Source organism: Calliphora vicina, chromosome 3 (genome assembly GCF_958450345.1).
Source record: "Calliphora vicina chromosome 3, idCalVici1.1, whole genome shotgun sequence".
Taxonomy (NCBI): Eukaryota; Metazoa; Arthropoda; class Insecta; order Diptera; family Calliphoridae; genus Calliphora; species Calliphora vicina.
Genome location: NC_088782.1, coordinates 60,841,676 through 60,862,803, shown reverse-complemented (window position 1 = coordinate 60,862,803; position 21,128 = coordinate 60,841,676). Strand labels below are relative to the sequence as shown.

Genomic DNA, 21,128 nt, shown 5'->3' with positions numbered 1-21,128 from the left:
TACCATAATTTTATAAAGTAAATTCATAATACCCTTACCTATCAGTCATTGTATCGAAATCGGAAAATGTATCACCTTGATTACGTTCCGACATTAAGAACTCCAAATTAGCACCCGGTAAACCCAATTCCAAATAGGTGCGCACCAAACGCAAATCCGCCGAATTACCATCTAAACCATGAACACATATGATTAAATGCATGCCATTGGGAGAGAAGGCTCTGTATTCATCGCTAATATAGAAATAGGGTAGTTCAGATGATAGACGGGTGAAATCTGAATAAATGCTGCCACTATATTTCAATTGCTTGCGAAACTCTTCACGATATTTCTCAAATTCCATAAGGGATATGTTGCATTCGGGGCCTTTGTTTTTCGATTTGTGCGACTTGGTGCTGCTGGAACGGGTAATCGCCGTTTGGGGATTGCTGTTTGCGTTGCTGTTGGTAGTAGTGGTATTTGAATTTTCCTTATTCTCATCTTCGGTATTGTCTAGAGATGCTGGTTGGCTTTGTGAGTTCTGCGAGATTTTACTGGAACCGTTGGGTGTGGAACGATTTGATCTAGTGTTGGTTATAATGGCAGTTTTAACAACAGCATTGCCAAAATCTTTGGGTCTTTTCATTTCGATGATGCTATGGGATCTAACTACTGGTTTGTTGGTGAATATATTGGCAGCGGTTATAGGTTTCATGGACTCATAGATGTGATATACCGGGTTGTCGATGGCTACAATGGGAGTCCTCAGATTCTGCGAGTGTTGTGGTATCTCCTTTAAGGGAGGCGGTGGTGCTGGTGGCACTATAATTGAGGGTGATGAATGTTGTGTTAGAGTCTGATACGGCTCCATGCTAAATGTTACGGGCGTTGTTATACTTGTTGAGGGGTTGGTAGAGTGTTTCGTTTTGAGTTGTGAAGCCTTTTTTAGTTGATTTTCATGTGTTACTGGAGGATCTCTAAATTCATCGGGCGGCAAAAGATCATCTTGAAATTGTTGTGGTGGTGGTACTCTCACATTTATTATAGATCCTGGTGTCTCCTTAATGCTGGTCAAATCAAAGTCTGACTTTGATTTTTCGGTGCGTCGATGTCGTTCTCTTCTTTGGGTCTGTATGAGCGACATATCGGAGTCCTCAACTTCCGTTGATTCATTGTAGGGTATATTTCTTAGATTTCGTCTAAGTTCCGATTTTAAACGCTCTGTTTTTACTTTGACTGTTACCGTGGACACTTTTTTGTTGACACCTCCTTCGGTGGTGGTTACCAATGTCTTGGCATTGCAGCGATTCTCTTTAAGCTTCTTAGTTTTAGTTTGCTGTTCTAAGAGTTTTTGTAATTTCAATCTTAGTTGTTCGCCATTAAGGCGAGTTTCCAGTTCACTAGTTTGTTTAGTTTGGGTTTGTTTTAAAATAGTTTCCGGACTAGAGGGTATAACAGAGCTGCGTCTGCTAGACACCCAGCCGCTTTCTTCACTTAACGATGAGGTGGAGTCACTTAACACTCCCTCGGTGGTGAATTGCTGAGGTGGAGCCAAATTGGGCAAGGACTCACTGAAACCACTTGTAGTCTGATCTTGATCACCGGATGTCGAGTCCAATTTAAAGGGCACACTGGATGAGGAAAGCATTTTTTGTTCTGCCTTGGACTTCTTTACCTTGGAGGGAATATCACTTTCCGAACTACTAGACTCCTTTTGCAGTGTACCATTCTTAAGCATTTCCTTAAGGTCCGATACTCTAACACGTGCAATTTCCACTGATCTGGGTATGGTGGAAGCTGTATTCGGTTCCATTTCTCTATTGGCATTCTGTTTTAAGGCTTGAGAAGAATTACTACGTGATATAACAATCTGTTGGGGCCATATAATTGGCTGATTTGTTGGACCATTTTGTGGCAGTTTCCTGTTGGGTGTATAAGATGGACGTGGCACAATTTCCCCATTTGTAATGCTTTTTGGCAGAGAATTGTAGTAAGTACGTTGACGTTCTACCACTTTTTTGGGTGGGTTTAACAACTTGATCTCATGGAGATAATCATATTTACTGGCTGGCATACCATGTTCCAGGGGTTGTCTACCTAAGGTGGCTGCATTCGTAGGTCCATAAAACTTCAAATGGTTGCCATTTGTCAAGGGTTCACAGTCTTTAAAGGCCACCTCTTTAGTGTTTTCCTCGACATTTTTATATTTTTGTCTAAATTCGTTAATATTGCGCATCAGATCCTCGGCCTGTACCTTGGGTTTACGACTGCCATTAAGGCCGAAACCCTTAAAGGTTTGAGGTTTCTGAACTGTACTATACAAAGAATATTGCCTCAGCTCGGTTTCTGACAATTTAGCCGGATAAGCTAAAGTGTGTTGGGTACGCAAAGAAGGTGTACTATGAACCGTACCATCCAGTTGATCCAAAGACTTGCTATGTCTGGCTGGCAATGTTCCAGCACTACCAAGTTCACAGAAACCATTTAAGGTGCCATTATCGGTTTCGATTTCATCTAGTAAACCATTAACCGAGTGACGCGACATATATCTATGACTCATGGCAGGAGTGGGCCCTTTACTAGCCGCCGTGGGTGCTATAGTCAAACTGGCTTGCAAAATCTCACCTCCCAAAGCAAAGCGAGGTGTTAATACTCCTGTTAAACCATTATTCTTTAAAGGATAATCATATGTCACACCACAAGAACATTCCTTACTATTCAGTTTTCTTGCACTAGCTGTAACCTTATCTGTTGCACCCTTAACTTTGCCATTTATGGGCACATCAACACGATTTAAATTGGGATCGGAACCGGTACGCTTGCGGGTAAATTTACTAGGCTCTATATAACGATCTTCAAAGATGAGTGGCATTGAATTGGTGTCACCATCAATGGGTGTGCAATGGACTGGCAATGGTGGCAGGGTTTGCATATAACGACTTCGTCTGGCCATCTCCGATATGGCAATATAATTCTGATAATTGCTATCATAACAACCGGCAGCCGCATGTCGGGGATTTTCCATAACAAAGAAACCTTCGGAAAATCTACGTACTCTTAGGATGTGATGCTTTTTGGCCAATAATGTGTGTACAGAAGGTTGGGTGGAGGCGATTAAAACACGACGCCAAAACATTATACATTCGGCACACAATTGAGCAATATCAGAATTGGCTTTTATGGCAAAGTCCTCCTCGGAGTCATGATTCTGAAAAAGTAAATATTAATATTAAGAAAATTAACAAAAATAGTATTAAATAGGAAAACGTTACCTTTGCCTGCTCCATTAGTTTAAGCATCCTTTCATTAGTATCATTTTCTCGAAACGGTGGTGCACCTATTTGTGTATTTATATTCGGTGGGAGTACATTACTGAATTCATTTAAGGAAATTTTCAACTGTTCTATGGCTCCCAACAGCAGACTGCATATTTCACGATGCAATTGGCGAGACTGTAAAAGTCTACCTGCCGGACCACCACTACATTTTGTAGTACCCACTACTTGGGGACCAAAGAATACAGCTTCCAGTGGCCCTGGCGACATACTACCACGACAGCTTAGTTTACCCGTACTTAGCCAGGGCTTGGAGTTTTTGGGAGCACTAGAATTAGAAATGAAATCATTTGCAATTAGTATTTTCAAAGTGCACATTAGCAAACAAATCAACTAAAATTACTCTAATTTGCTACACCATTTCCAAATGAATTCATAAATTGTACTATTGTAATTAAATGGAATTTGATGTGTCAGTATTATGAGGTTGTGTCATGGAATTCGTGATAATTAAGACTTAATTACATTATATTGCATTTTAAGATAAAGAATCTCTTAGGTTTATTTTTATTTAGAAGAAAAAATGCAGTTTGTCTCTAACATTCATGTTTTTCCTACGGTGTCTTGAAATATTGAGTTTAAACCCTAGACTAGTGTTTACCGAAAATGGTTGTATAGATCTATGATATATTTGAGTACCAACCAGTAGAGGCTATTTGATACAATTCTCCAGACATTCTAGGATATTCTCAATCTTAAAAGGATTTTGTGGAGGTTAAAGTATAATCCCGTAACCTCTAGTTAGTTACAATACTTTCCAGCGGAGTCTAGGTCATTTCCCTTGGCTTAGTCCCTCGAAAACGTCGCTGAAGGTTCTTAGTGCTGAAGCGTTTTTACCAATTCGTACAACATTACCCAGCCAGTGCAATCGTTGGAGTTTGAAGCGTCCAATTACATCAATATCGGAATATAGCTCAATATTAATTCGTCGTCGTTATTCTCATTTCACGCATATGGGTTCGAAGTCTGGGTCATTTCCCTTGGCGATGCCACTCGAAAACTCCATTGGAGTTTCTTAGAGCTGGAGCGTTTTTAACAATTGATGACGCAGCTAGTGCAAACTTTGGATATTGATGCGTCCAATTACGTCAATATCGGAATACAGCTCAATATTAATTCTTCGGCGTTATTTTTGTCTTTTCACGCATATGGCTCCGAAGATATTTCAATAATATTATTATTCTTCATTTAATTTCGTTTTATGGATTTGGTGGATCCAAAGTATACGAATTCGTCCACTTCCTTGAAGTATAACTGCCAGCGTTAGTGAAACCATTAGCTTTGTTTTGTTCTCGTTTACCACCAGTTTTACTTTCGCCGACTCCTTTTCTATACATGTCACAGATGGTTTGCGATGGTATTTTTGTACCTATCTTCAACTCGGTGTCATTGGCTCCTTTATATATAATTCTTTGCAGCAAAATATTGAGCAGGTCGCAAGAAATATGATCACCTTGCCTGAGGCTTCGTTTCGTATCGAATGGTTAGGAGAAATCCTTTCAATTTTACCTGAAGATTTTGTGTCTGTCACCGTCATTCTGCATAAACGGGATACGAAAGTCAGTCATCAACGAAGAGGTGGTATATATCAATTTGTTTTTCATGGGTATTGTCCAAGATTTGATGCAATTTGAAAATCTGGTCAGTTGTAGATTTACCAGACCAAAAGTCACATTGGTACGAACCAACGATGTTGGAGACATGGGGCTTCAGTCGTTTAAATAATACACTCGAGAGCTATGCCACGGTAATTGGCGCAAATCGTGCTGTCTCCCTGAGACGTACAAGACACAGTTCAATCATTAGGCATATTTGCATTAAACCAAATTGTGCAGATAACTTGATGCCAGCTCCTAAATCATTGTATTTAGACTTTAACAGTTCAGCTGGTAGAACATCGTCCGATTGCAGTCTCGATTTCGGCTGGTTAAGTGGTATTCTACGCAGCCATCTAAGAATTGTAATGGGGTGTCTTCTCCAACAGGGTCTTCTGGCGTTAGTAGATTGAAAAACTGTTTTTGTCATATTCTTAGTACAATTCCGTATGTGTTACCAGATCTCCAGTTCCATTTCGGCAGGAGTTCATACTTTTGTTAGGCCCTCAATCTGATGTTTGACTATTTTGTAGAATATTCATAATTCCTACTCCCGTAGATCTCAATCTCCTTACACTGACGCAACTCCATTGCCCTTTTCTTTTGTCGGAACATTCGCTTTTCCCATTTTCTCACTTTACGATATTTGGCGCTACGAACAAAGTCCCCAAACCACAAAAAATTGGGGGCTTAATTCATTATGAATTAAAACCCAAAAGATCTAAATGAAATAAATCCCCAACCAAAGGAACTAAACCCCCAACCAAAATGAAAAAGACCGTCTTCGCATACTAACAACTTTCTGCATTGCCGGCCTTCGGCTGGTTGCAAAGGTTTTCTCTTCTGGGGTGTATCAAAAACCGGCTTCGCCCAGAATGCGCAATACAAAAAAACCTTTCTGAGCGAAGCCGGTTTTTGATACACCCCAGAGGAGGAAACCTTTGCGACCGGCCGAAAGCCGGCAATGCAAAAAAACTTTTTTGAATATACCCCAGAGTAATTTCATTATGAATTAAATCCCCAATTTTAGAAATGAAATAAATCCCCAAAAAATGAATGAAGTCCCTAAATTTCGTTGTTGGTTTTTTCTACATAAAATTTTGGGTCCTTAATTCAGTTGCGGTTTGGGGACTTAGTTCGTATGGCCAGCATTTATTGCTTCTGTAGTTTTTCTACACTCGTCATCGTATCGCGGGTTCTGTGAGAGCGGCTTTCGGTACCATACTTTTTCTTTGGTTGCTGTCGTCATTGAGTAGGAAATATGTTTCCTCTGCGCACTAATATAATCGGAGAGTTTGGTATAGATAGGAGAAAACAAAGTATTTAGCTCAACTAAGTAAATGACATTAATGCCGTTAATTTGTAGATAACGAGAACGAAATTTGAGTTGATAACTTTAAGGTTCTAATGCCATTAGAAAGTCATTTCAATTCTTAACTTATCTAAAAACCATTATATAGAGTCTCGTAAAAATATAATATACGGATCAAAAGATCCTTTAAGTTTGGTTCTACGATCGAAATAGCAGATATCTCATTAAGAAGTAAATACCAAGAACGTTGGCACTTCACTCCTCAATCAAACCTCCTCTAAATTCAGAAAAATCGATAAGAAGCTTTATGGTTAAAACAAAGACTTTTTTGGATTGATTCTTTTCTTCATTTTCTATATGACGATTCAACGATATTCAAAAGTGAGGATGTATTTTTTTTATTCAGTGCATAAGATATTAAAGATTTCAGAGATCGATCGGAATGGTTGGAATCCTGCACGTTGAAAATCGTATGAAGTAGGATATATATAGGTTTTCAATGTATCCATGATCCAATAAGGAGACATGTCTAACTTTGATTCTTTTCTGTCGACCGTCTGCAGCTATTTTCTTGATTTTACAGGATCGGCTGTTCTGACCATAGGTGGTCACTCGAGGAGATTAAATCTTCTCTGTAATGATTACTGTAAATGTTGTCATGATGAAGATGGGCAGATCTGTTCTATATATCCTTTGTATAAAAACTTCGAGTATTCTTTGGTATCTTTTCCAGATCATCTGCAGCTATAGTGGGGATCCCAAGGGATCAGATGTGTTGACAAGGCAGTGTGACATAGGTTGTCACTCGAGGAGATTATTTTTTTGATAATGATAACCGTACATGTTGTTTAGGAGATCAGTGAAATATCTCCTTTGTCAATAACTTGCTCTCTCAGGATATAGGAGAGCAATACAGGAAATCCGTATTTCCAAGATCTTACAGATTTATCGGAAGTCAATTTTAGGATTATAAATATATTTATTCACGTGTTTGATTGGTTTGTCATAAGAAAGAACGCGGATATGTGTTGATTCTACCGAAAGATACCGCCATTTCCTCTTCGATTAGCACAAAGAGTATATTATGATATACCTAAGTGTGGAAAATTTCGTAAGAATTTCTCTTAATTAATATCATTTCTGAATTCATTTGAAAATGGTGTTGTAGTCTTTCATCCAACTAAAAACAATAAATTTGTACAAACTACATGATTTTCATTTCACTAACAAAAATTCTTGACAATATAACACAAAATGTAAAAACAAAAATAATAAAAGAAAAACTATGTAAATCACAAACGGTGTTAACTACACATTACAATTGCTACTTTATACGTGTAATATGTAAAAAAGAAAATGGAAAATTTAATATGGATGTTTCTTACCATCTTCTGAAATAATGGAAAAGTGATTTCCTTTCATGTGGAATTATGGTTGGACATTTGCAAAAAGGTAATCATATATGTAGTACGTTTGGACGTACATACGTAATGCAAGTTGTTGTAAATTAACCGAAATGAAGAAACCAAAGAAAACAGAAAAAAAAGAATAGAGGAAACGGAAAAGGGTTTTTAGGTCAGTTGCAGGGAGTTGTTTGAACCGAGAATATGCATATATTCAATGATGTTGATGATGATTTCGAATGTAAAGTAAAATAAAATAAAAGAAAATAACAATAATTATGTATTTGTTTTTTTGCTGTTGTTATTATTATTATTATTATGAGTGTTGGATTATAAATAATAAAATAATATTGTTACGTAAAATTTATACTTAATACTTTAAATTGTTAACTATGAAAGGATTTATCAATTATGTATAAATATATGATGCTTAATATAATTTACAATGGTTGGCAATTGGTTTGATTATTACAGCAACAGGATAAAAACTATCAAAGTTTAACAGATAAATATAAAAAAAAAACAAGTAAGAGAGCTATATTCGGCTGTGCCGAATCTTATATATCCTTCACCAAATTATACTTTAAAATAAATTTGTTTAAATATTTTTAGGTAAACAAAATTTAATTTTTTTTAATTGTTTTTCAAAATTTTTTTTTTAATTTTTTTTAAAAAAAGTTTTTTCCAAATTTTTTTAAAAACTTTTGTTTTAAATTTTTTTTTTAGTTTTTAAATTTTTTTAAAAAAAAATTTATGACAAAAAAAAATTTTTTGATGAAAAAAAAATTCGGGTTAACAAATATTTTTCCCGATTTTGACCCATTGTAGGTCCAACTTACTATAGCCTTATCTACATCGTTGCAATGGACTTTGAAATATCTATCATTAGATATCCATATTGTCTATATTAATGACTTAGTAATCCAGATATAGATCAAAAATAGGTTAAAAATTGAGGTTGTCCCGGTTTTTTGCTCATATCTCCGTTATTTATGGAACGATTTTGCTGATTTTAAAACTTCTCGAAAGCATGTCTGACAGAATTATTGAAGATTTGGATCCCGAAGATATCTGGGGTTTTCAGAAAATTGATTTCAAGAGACAGACAGACGGACATGGCTTAATCGACTCCGCTATCTATAAGGATCCAGAATGTATATACTTTATAGGGTCGGAAATGAAAAATGTATAAATTACAAACGGAATGACAAACTTATATATACCCATCTCACGAAGGTGAAGGGTATAATAATGAAAATAATATCAAGTACTTATGACATAAGAGATAAAGTGAGGTCTTAAAGTTTAGGTCTTCCTATATCATTTTTATTTAAATTTTCTTAACTGTAGTAATTTTTACATTAACAGGACATATTTTAAGTAAAAATGAGCTTTTATTTTAATATTTCTCAAAATATGTTAATTTTGTTCCTACATTTCTTGTTCTAGTGGCCTGAGACACGTTAATGGCCTGGCGAATTTTTAATAACTTTAAAATTTTTTGACCAATCTCTGCTTTTTATGTCTCATTAGAACGATAATTACGTACACATTTCGATTCTTTCAAATTAAATTGCAAAAGTAATTTTTTAATGGCAAAATTTTTACAAAAACTGAAAAAAATGCATTTTTTCCCCTTGTAAATGCATCTCAAAACTTCAGAGGGCTTGCGGCACGTCTTAACCCCAACCGATTTACCTAAAATTTTTTCAGGATGATTTTTTTACTAATGTTCACCAAACTGGGGGGGTGAGAATGGCCAAAATCCAACTTTCGTTTATTAAGGGCCACCCTACTGTGTACCGGTGGATTGAATCGCATTATGAATCACTTATGTTTAGGTCCAGTTGACCACAACGTATTCATATGAAAGTGTTCGTCTCTATAAGTCGACTAAATGCAAGACAATGGCACAGATAATGTGTCAGCATTCATCCTCTTCTTCACACGCTCTACAGATCGTATCATTAAATATACCCATGCGAGCCAGATATATTTATGTTCAAAATCTCCTTTGCATTTGGGTTTCTCAATAGAATGTTGATCTGGCGACTGTAGAGTTGTGCAAGTTTCTGTCATGTTCACTTATTTCCCATTTTTTAAGCGCAGTTTTAAACATTGGAAAGGGTTTAAGTTTACCACGCTGAACCCATCTTGGATAGTTTGTATGCCTTATCTAAAGATAATCACAATTTGAGTAAGAATTTATTTAATTATTCCAAGATTGAACACTTTCGTATTTTAAGGTTTTTGGTAACTATCCATAAAATTGGAGTTTTGTTATCAGTGCTCTTTAACCATTTAATACCCTCCGTAATCGTCATTATCTCAGTCTGAATAACAGTATTGTGATCACGGAGACGAAAGTATTTAGGTACTTTTCAATTAGTTCGTAACTACTACGATTAACTGCCCTATTCCCCAAAATCCTTTCAAAAACCTCAAGTCTGCGAAGCCTATTTGGAGGCTAGCCTGCAACTTTCTTAACCCCCAGATTCTGTACGGAACTGTTTAGTAGAATTCTGAACTTATAGGCCAGTGAAATTGTTGAACAAATTAAAAATCATCTTTATATTCTAAAAAAAGAACTAAAAGCCATTATAAATTAATTGTTATCTGTTCGAGATATTGGAGATCAAACTTTTTGGGCAGTAAAATGCTTCCTTTTATTTAATGAATCTCTAATAGGGCGAATTCGGAAAAGTGCAAAATTTTAGCTATCAATCAACTTCTGATTAAATATTTCTCATTTTTATTTCAAGCTATCTCGAATAGTTTGTTTGTTTAAAAACAAAGTTAATTTCACAGATTTCTTTTAAATTTTCAATTATAAGAATGCATGTTGCACAAACATAGCTTGCAATATAAAAAACATGATGTTTAAAGAATGAAATAAAAATGTTAGTCTTTGTTGAAAAGTAGAATAAGTTAAGTTTGTTAAGTAAATTGTGTAGCGATACTTGAGCCATATTCTACAATTATTATTTGCACAATCTTTCACTCACTGCAAAGTTTTCTAAACGTAAAAAAGCAAGTTGTCTAGGGGAAGGTATGCCAACAGATGACATAATGCAATCAAATACAATACAAAAAACAATAAATAAAATGCTTGACTAAGACCTGAGAACTCAAAACCTAGAGTTTGGACATCATATCATTCAATTATAGTATATCTAAAATTATGATATACTGTATATAATGTAATGTTATTGATTCAGGATTCGAAGGCTAATTAAAATTGATGATGAGTAGCATTTTTCAAGGTTTTTTTATTCCTTCTACTGTGGTTATCTTTATTTTTAAGATATGAACATTTACATGGACCCGAACGCGACATTCGTACGCATTTGAAGTGATAAAAAGGAAATCTTAACAATATTTTTTTCTTATTTACATTTTTCGTTAGCACTAAGTTTAGTGCAAAAAGTTTGAAGACCAAGGAGTGGAGGCATTACTTCATGAAGATTATTGTCAAACTCAACTAGAGCTTGCAAAATCATTGCAATTTCAAAACGTTTACGAGTAGCAGGATTCACCAAAAAGCACGGAAACTGGATACCAAACGAAGTGATGTTGGAAATCTATAAAAAAATATTTGTGGACCGAATCATTAATTGCGATGAAAAATGGATCTATTACGATAATCCGAAGAGAAAGCTATCGTATATGAAGACCGGGCAACCAGCCGAATCGACACCAAAGCCTGAGTGGCAGGCAGTCGTTCCTGGAGTTTAGAGACAAATGCTCAAAATCCCGTAGAGTTATACAAGGAGTCAATCAGAGCGAGGCCCTGATGCCGCTCCTGTTTAACTTCTACCTCTATAAACTCCCAATGACCCAACAGGGTGTGGAGATAATCACCTATGCGGACGACTACACCATCTTGGCGACAGGTCACAACAGGTTGATGAGCTTTGCGGTTTGGTAAATGGTTATCTCAACGAAATCCACAATTTCTTCCCTGCACGTAACCTGGAGCTATCACGAACGAAGTCATCAGCAACACTCTTCACCTGGACGAAGGAGGTAAAACTCAACTTGGGAATCATGGTCGACGGCGTACAAATTCCGAAAATCTTGGGTGTCACTTTTGATAGCCTTTTTACCTCCTCAGCACACTCCACTGCAATCACGCATAAACTGCGAAATAGGAACAAGGTCCTGGGGTATGGACAAAGAAACCTTGCTAGCAACCTACAAGACGATTGACCTGTCAGTGGTTAACTATACTGCTCCAGTGTGGTCGCCTTCGTTAAGTGATCCTCAGTGGAGAAATATTCAAAGCTGTCAACACCCCACATTCACGAAGAAACTAAAGTTCTACCGGTCAGGGAACATAACGTCATGCTGATGCAACAGTTCCTTCTGGGATGTCACCGGAAGAGTCATTCAAACTTCAACATCACACAGTTGGAGTCTCCCCCGAGGCATGACAGACATGATCTTAGAAAATACGAGAAGAGCATACAGAGGTATGTGCAAGATCAATTGGATCGCAGCTCTTACATTACAGCTTTGAACGACATTCATACAGACACCATCAATTCGCGGTAGCAGGATACCGTATGAATGTCGTACTTGGAGGTCGTCCACCACCGATAGCAGGTACCGAGAAGATTCTGCCGTGTAAAGCAAGAGTCGTTCTGGCACAACTAAGATCAGGATGGAGCAACAGGCTTAATGCATTTATCTCCCGCATATACCGTGCCGTCCTCAACTTATGCCCAGCATGTGGTCAGGGTCCCCATGACACCCACCACATTTTCAACTGTCCAGCCAGCCCTAGTTCACTACATCCAGTGAATTTATGGACCCACCCAGCAGAAGTAGCACAATAATTTGGACTTGATCTTGCAGAATCCCCAGATTAAATATTGAAAAATTGTTCACGCTGCTACAACAATAAAAACACCTAAGCCAACTATCTATGGCGCTAAGGAAATGCTTTGTATTTGGTGGAAGAAAAATGGTTCTATCTATTATGAGCTACTGAAATCTGACCAGACCATCACAAGGAACCTGTACCGAACGCTACTGATTTTCGAACAACCGTAATATTCCATAATGTCAACGCTCGGCCACCTGTTAAAAAGTATTTAGAATGAAGTGCTTGTGTAGTTTTGCCTAACCCTCTTTATAGTCCAGACCTTGCCCCGTCCGAATACTAGTTGTTCCGATTGATGCAGAACGTTCACTCTGCGATACGCTTCACTTTGGAATAGAGTATTCGAAATTGGATTGATTCGTTCTTGTCATCAAAAGAAGAGCAGTTATTTTGGCTCGGAATTCATATGTAGCCAGAAAGATGGGAAAAGGTCTAATGGCTAATATTTTGAATAAATTAGTATTGTAGAAATGTTTCAAAATAAAGGCTATTAACATTTAAATTTTCGGTTTCGATGGACCTTTCTGTGGAAATGACGATATCCTACATTTGATTGCCGATATCTGACAAAAATCATATCAATGCTTTCTGGAGTTCGGTAAGGATTGTCACATTCTTGTTTTAGTGGAAAAATTTACCTTAACAAATAAATCATTTGCTGCTGCTGTTTGTTTTGTGAAATATTGTATGGTAAACTTCCCTTAGCAAGTGGAAATTCATGGCACCCTTCTTAGTTGCATTTTATATTAGTAGAAGGGTACGTAGTTTAGTATAACAATATCCCGTTAACTGTTATAACTTACGGCATATTTGTTGCAAATATACAGTTTTTTTTCCGGGATAGGGTTGTATTTGCTTGCTTGGACATGCCTTTAGCACTCATACCTTTGTTTTTTTAACTTAATTGACATTGACACAAGCTATTCAGGGGTCTCGCTATTATCAAACTTTTCATTTTACTTAATTCATATACTATTTACACATGTAAGTAAAATAAAACAAGTAAGAGGGCTTTATTCGGCTGTGCCGAATCTTATATATCCTTCACCAAAGTTTACTTTAAGATAAATATTGAAAATATTTATGAGCGAAAAAAATTTTATTAATTAAATAAAATATGGTTTAAAACAAAATCAAGTGAAATAATATTTTTCTCAATTTCGACCCATTGTATGGCCGAATTACTGCCGTTAGAAATGACTTTGAAATATCAGATATAGATTAACAAGTAAGAGCGCTATATTCGGATGTGCCGAATCTTATATACCTTTCGTCAAATTATACTTCAAAATAAAAATCTATATATATAAAAATGAAATGGTCCATGTATGTAATGTCATCACGTGAGAACGGCTGGATTTTTATACCCTACACCACCATAGTGAGGAGGGTATAATGCGTTTATGCAGATGTTTGTAACGCCCAAAAATATTAGTCTAACACCCACCTTAAAGTATACCAATGACTGTCCGTCCGTCTGGTCGGCTGGCTGGCTGGTTGTCCATGTAAACCTTGTGCGCAGAGTACAGGTCGCAATTTTGAAGATATTTCGATGAAATTTGGTACATATTATTTTTTCGGCCCAAGGACCAAGCCTATTGAAACTGGCTGAAATCGGTCCATTATTTCACCTAGCCCCCATACAAATGTCCTCCCGAAATTGGACTATATCGGTCATAAATGTTTAATTTATATATGTATCTCCACAAATTCCGCTCCAAATAAGTTTTATATACACAAAATTCATGCCACCAAATTTTGTTACGATCGGTCCATAATTAGTCATAGCTCCCATATAGACCCGCTTCCGAAAATCAGTTTAACGTGCATAAATCGCTTAAAAATGTTGGTATACATACAAAATTCAACATAGTTAACTTTAATATAGACATAAATCACACGACCTAATTTTATGGTGATCGGTCCATAATTGGTCATAGCCCCCATATAAGGCCCACTTCCAAAAATCACTCAAAATATAAATTATTGAAATTTTAAAAGAAAAATGTTTTTGCTCTTTTACTTAGTGTAGGGTATTATATGGTCGGGCTTGATCGACCATACTTTCTTACTTGTTTTTTATTCGATTCGAAATTTACAGGAGATGGTTTGTAAAGAAAAAAAATTAAAAAATTCCGGGTAAAACTGGGAAAATCTAATTTTGTGAGTCCCGTCAAATGAAATAAAAAAGCTCCCTAAAGTATGCAGTACAAATTTAGATATTTTATTTGCAAATAAATAAAAACAGGCAGGTTTATGTGGGTTGGAGAAACTCCAAGAACTAACATTAGTAAATGCTACCGGGCGAAGCCAGGGCGATCAACTAGTTTTAAATATTTGTAGGTAAACAAAAATTATTTTTTTTTAAATTTTTTGGAAAAAATTTTTGTTTTTTAAAATTTTTTAAATTTAAAATTTTTTTTGTTTTTTCAATTTTTTTTAATATTTAGTGAAAAAAAGCTTTTGGTGAAAAAAAAAATTCGGGTTACAAAATATTTTTTCCCGATTTTAGGTCCAACTTACTGTGGTCTAAAGGTCTTTGAAATATCTATCATTAGATATCCGTATTGTCTATATTAATGACTTTGTAATCCAGATATAGGTCAAAAATAGATAAAAAATCGAGGTTGCCCTGGTTTTTTCTATATATCTCAGCCATTTGTAGACCGATTTTAAATAGCAACCGAGCCAGAAGAATTGCGGAGATATTGATGTATGAATCGTGTATCTAAGTTATTTTAGGGCTTCGGAAAGTTGATTTCAACAGACAGACCGACGGACATGGCTTAATCAACTCCGCTATCTATATGGATCGGAAAATTATATTATTATATTATATATACCCTTCTCACGAAGGTGAAGGGTATAAAAATAGGTAAAAAAATCAGCCATATGGCCAATTTTTTAGATTTTTAATAGCAAATATTTGGAGGCTACGTAAACCGTTATCGACTCCGTTATCTATAACGAACCAAAATATATATACTTTATGCAGTCGCAAATGGAAAATTGAAAAACTACAAACGGAATGACAAACTTATCTTGGCACTCATGGTGAAGGGTATAAACAAAATCTATATGTATTTAGGTACAAATATACATAAGTATGTAGTTATGTTATATATGTAGTTCGTTACACATGGAATAAATTATTTGTCTGGCAGAAAATACAAATCTATATTAATGAAAACATGAGTGAAAACTGAAGTACATAAAGAGAGTTGTTTTTATACAAACTTTTCACGATGCTGGCGACATAAAAGTTGTGATAATTTAAAATTCCATGATAAAATAAAATGTGGTGGTAAAATGACCTGTAGTTTTGCACTTGGCTGCTGTATTCTGTAAAAGTAACATAGATTTTTTTTCTTATAATGTGTATGTATGTGTCTGGGATTGAAGTTGGGATTTTTGGAATGCAATTAGTTTTTCAACACGTTTTACTGGGTGAAGATAAATTAAATAAATCAGTTAAAGTGATGCAGATTTACTTTGTAGATTTCTAGATAATTTATTATCGTTTTTATATATATTTATTTACATATTATAATAGAATCGAATGATTCTATCTTAGTGACCGAATTGTACAGTTGTGGCTACAAAATTTTGAGAAGGGGTAACAAAAGTTTTGTTGCTTCAACCGAAATTCTTCTTTATCAACTGAGTTTCGGTTGATAGAACGAATTTCTCTTTGTTTTTAAATCAAAAGGGAATTTAAATATGTTAAAGCCCGAAATTGATTTCTTTGGATTTGCCTAATTTATTACTAAGAAAGAAAAACTCATAACATCTGCCTTTGGGGTAACTTATAAAAGTTCTCATGTCCTACGGTCCATTTAAAATTGGAAACCTAAAAATGCTACGTTGCCTAGCAGACATAGCAAAAGTGTTAAAAAATATGTAAAGTAAAAATTAAAAAAAAAGATTCTAGATCTATCAATCTCAGTCTTCGTTCTTGCTTAAAATACTAGACAAAGTAATTGATCACAGGATCACATGATCAATGATTTTTTGTTTGAAAAATTTGGCGATGGAAATGGACCTGTCAATTGGCCCCCAAGATCGTGCCATTTATTTCCTGTGGGGCCAAGTTAAGTCACTGTTTTATGCGATGAGACTAATTTTTGGCTTAAACAAAATTGTCGCACAACAGACCCTATAGAATCCATTACATCCAGAAAAATTCACTGTTATTTCTTGAAAAATTAAGCCGGAGCTCGCATTACGGTCAATGGAGATCTTTAAAGCACCATGATCAATGAATTTTTGTTAGAAATATTTATGCGACCGCAACCATCGAATTATTGAAATCAAAATTAAGGGGTAACTTGATTACGAAAAGTGATCAATGATCAATCTCAGTGTTCGTTCATGCTTAAAATACTAGACAAAGTAATTGATCACAGGATGTTCCAAATAGATTTCACTCACTTAACATTCTTTTTACATATGTATTTCTATCGTTTACAACATAGTCTCCTATAGAGCTCAAATACACTTCGTCAACGTTTCTTAAATTTTCTTATATCTTCCAAAAAATAAGATTTATCGGGGTCATCAAAATAGGTATTTTTGTGAGATGATTTTATCGTTAGAGTCTAATCTCTTTCCATGATTTTTTCAATTGTTTCGTATGTAGAGACCTCAACTGGGCGTCCAGAACGTTTGGCATCTTCCGTGCTTGTACGGCCACAACGAAATTCAGTAAACCACTTTTTTACCATTGAAATTAATAGTGCAGAGTACGCATAGTATTTATCAACCTTAGCCTTTATTTGACTGATCGTTTTTTTCCGCAAAAAATAATGCTGAAATCACGAGGTTTTCTCAAGTCACGAGGTAGTCTGTTATCAATGGCTGTCAAATACAAACTAAATGACGCAGCTTGTTCAAATTTTGACAGGAGTCAACTGACAGATACCTGTTGACATTAGCAGTATTGCCCTTTCAGTTAACTCTTTGCGCTTTAGTGGTCACTTTACTAACCACCTTGTCTATAGTCTTTGAAACATAGTTTATTGGCATTTTGCTAAACAATTATATTTTTTGAAGTCATCGTTTATGTGTTTTTGCAAAACTTTGCCGGGATGCTCTGGTTATTTAAATATATTAATTTCAAAATTGTGTAAACCGCAGTTTTTTTAAGAGACTTTCACGCATTCAATAAAAAAAGTGTTGTTCATCGAATTCAGTGTTATGTTTGTTTGGTCAGAAAATTTAGTCAAAATGATTAGATTTGAATAAAATTTATACGATACGAATAGTTAAAAATCGAATTGTTTTAATAAGATATATGCAATAGATTCATGCCATATTTTTAGAGTTCGATCGAATATTAGGATTCGGATTAGGCTATAATTTGGATTCGTCTAGTATTCTGTTTTCTAGAAAAAAATTATGGAACATTGAAAGAGAAAATTTTATTGAAATTCATAACACAGTATGAAGGTGTTGTAAATTATTAAAAAAAGTGAAAATAAAACAAAATAACGCAGGATTTGAATTTTTCGCTATTTTTGCTTTTCTGCACTGTGCTGAATATTTAGGGTTAGTAAAAATGGACCACGAGAGATCAACGCGTTTCAATTGTTGAATAGTATTTCAAAAATAATTAAAGTTTGGCGGCCAAAGTTCCAGAAAATCATTCTAAGCAATGAGCACATTTTCACCTTGATGGCTTTGTTAATTTTGGGTTCAGTTAAACCACATGTGATTGTCGAAAATTTAATGCGAATTTTGCGAGTGTTGGTCTGAAGGCATAATTTGGCCATACTTCTTTGAAAATAAGACTGGTCAAGTATTGACTGTTTCTTCTGCCATAATTCGATCGGAGTTTCTTCTGCCTTAATTCGATCATCATATGTGGAGGACATGTGGTTTCAACTCATGTCACATGTATACACTTCGTGAAACAACTCAGTTACTACCTGAGACATTTTCTGTATTCTCAAGTTGCGGTAATCGGAATGGGCCACCTAGATTGTGTAAATTAATACCTTTGGATTTCTGTTGATGGGGCTATTTAAAGTCAACAGCTGCCACATTTCTGAAACATGGTCATGGAAAATTTCGACAAAAAAGCAAAACCGTGAAGAACATTTGTCCGATAGGCTATTCCATAGATAACCCTGTGACCTTCGACCTTAAACAACCGGCTTCAATCGTGCTCTCATATTTTTGTATTCCAATCAAAAGCTACAAAATTTAACATTTTGCCCTAAAATACCAAACAAAGATGGCTAGTTTTTCGGTGTTGTCCATTAAACAATCTAAAATCTTAAAAAAAAACTTTACAAAATAATAATCGTTTTGTAATAGTTTCTAAAATTCTGTAACCCATCATAAATTTGCTGCTAAGAGTACATGTTTATGTAAAAGACATCCTATCATACAGTTCATTGTTTTACATCGTTAAAATAATTATTATTTTCATAATAATTTGCACATAATTACTTCAAAACTTAATGACTGCCAAACAAAAAGGGATTTTAATCTAACTAAACAAATAAGCACCAACCATAACAATTTAGATTTTTTTCTGTACTTGGTTATAAAGGATATTTTTTTAAAAGCGATAACGAACTGTCATACTGCACTTCATTTCTGATATTTACGATCAGAATATTCGGTCAAATCTACATGAAGAGATCGACGCTTGAATAACGCTACCAAGTTATCCACATTTATTTTAAAAATCAGTCATCGCAAAATTGTATTCAGCGATGAGGCTAATTTTTGACTTAAAGGTTTGGTTTCACTCTATAAAAGTGCATGAAATCCGCAACAGAACCTTGAACTTGTTTGATGCGATGGCAGAGATCGATGCAGGCGTGATGTGGTTTCAAAAGGATGGCGTTACGTGCGATCGCAACGATCGATTAATTGAAATCAAAATTTGGCGATAACTTAATTTCGCTAAAATGGACCTGTCAAATGGCACGATCTCAATTATTTCCTGTGGGGCCAAGTAAAGTCACTGTGTTATGCGATGAGGCTAATTTTTGGATTATGGAATGAAACCAATTAACAACAGAACCTACATAATCTACAAAATCCAAAAAAATTCACTGGAATTTTTTCAGCTTTTACGAGCCGCAGCTCGCTTTACAGTCAATGGAGATCATTACAACATCATGATCAATGATTTTTTGTTTTGAGATTGATGTGAGCGAGATGTGGTTTCAATAGGATGGCGTTACGTGCGATCGCAACGATCGATTAATTGAAATCTAAATTTGGCGATAACTTGATTTCGAAAAATGGACCTGTCAATTGGCCTCCAAGGTCGTGCAATTTGACACCTCTCGTTTATTTCCTGTGGGGCCATGTAAAGTCACTGTTTAATGCGATGAGGCTAATTTTTGGCTTAAACAAAACAGTCGCACAACAGACCCTATATGGTGGCATCATGAGACTCATTTTCTCGGAGTTCGCATTACGGTTAAAGGAGATTTTTACAGCAACATGATCAATGATTTTTTGTTTGAAAAATTTGGCGATGGAAATGGAACTGTCAATTGGCCCCCAAGATCGTGTCATTTATTTCCTGTGGGGCCAAGTTAAGTCACTGTTTTATGCGATGACGCTAATTTTTGGCTTCAACAAAATTGTCACACAACAGACCCTATAGAATCCATTACATCCAGAAAAATTCACTGTTATTTCTTGAAAAATTAAGCCGGAGCTCGCATTACGGTCAATGGAGATCTTTAAAGCACCATTATCAATGAATTTTTGTTAGAAATATTTATGCGACCGCAACCATCGAATTATTGAAATCAAAATTAAGGGATAACTTGATTACGAAAAATTATCAATGATTTTTTGTTTGAAAATATGGATGAGATTGATGCGGGCGAGATGTGGTTTCAAAAGGATGACGTTACGTGCGATCGCAACGATCGATTAATTGAAATCAAAATTTGGCGATGGAAATGGACCTGTCAATTGGCCTACAAGGTCGTGCCATTTGACACCTCTCGATTATTTCCTGTGGGTCCACGTAAAGTCACTAGTTTATGCTGATAAACCAACAACAATTGAGTCCTTGGAGTCCAGCATTGTTTATATTATTCGTAACATACGGTCAGCAATGTCCAAAATTGAACGTCTAGATTGCGCTTCGCCATATCCCCGAAATCGTTTTCAAACAATAATCGTTAAAAATTGTTTTTTGTTTTAATTAAAATTTATTTGTTTGTTATTTTTTACAATTTCCAGTTCTATTGGACTTAAAAAGCACCCTTTGTAAGACAGACAGACAACATTTCTTCAGCAATGCCGAATATTGTAAACTTCTCTTTAGAAAAGTTTATTACTTGGAATATTAAAGAATATTAATATCAAGTATAGATGCGATGGCGTTGAGCAAATTTAAGGTTTGTTTTCTGATTTTATCATGTTCATTAATGCAAAATGATCCCACATCCCCTGATCACAGTTCAACCAATTCTAAGAGCAGTACACTACCAACGAAATGACAAACTTCCTATCGTTTTTTTGTTTGGGGTAGTGCCTATAATCATATTTATGAGCAAGACTATGGAACAATGTTTGAACATCTTTTGTTTTTACCATATTGCAGTCTGAGGGTTGTGGTTTTATTTTTGGATTTGCTGT

At 35.4% G+C, this 21,128-nt stretch overlaps 1 protein-coding gene across 2 annotated transcripts in view; it reads right to left on the bottom strand.

Moving 5' to 3' along the window:
* LOC135954556 (protein FAM135B) overlaps positions 1-21,128 on the bottom strand; it is a 66,139-nt gene that overhangs the window by 3,110 nt on the left and 41,901 nt on the right. The window contains exons 4-6 of one of the 2 annotated variants that reach the window (XM_065504746.1): positions 7,607-7,636; positions 3,252-3,582; positions 39-3,187 (exon numbers count right to left, since the gene is read on the bottom strand). In XM_065504746.1, the coding sequence (XP_065360818.1) occupies positions 39-3,187; positions 3,252-3,582; positions 7,607-7,636 (3,510 nt within the window). The remainder of the gene's footprint in view (positions 1-38; positions 3,188-3,251; positions 3,583-7,606; positions 7,637-21,128) is intronic. The other variant, XM_065504744.1, reaches the window with a different exon arrangement.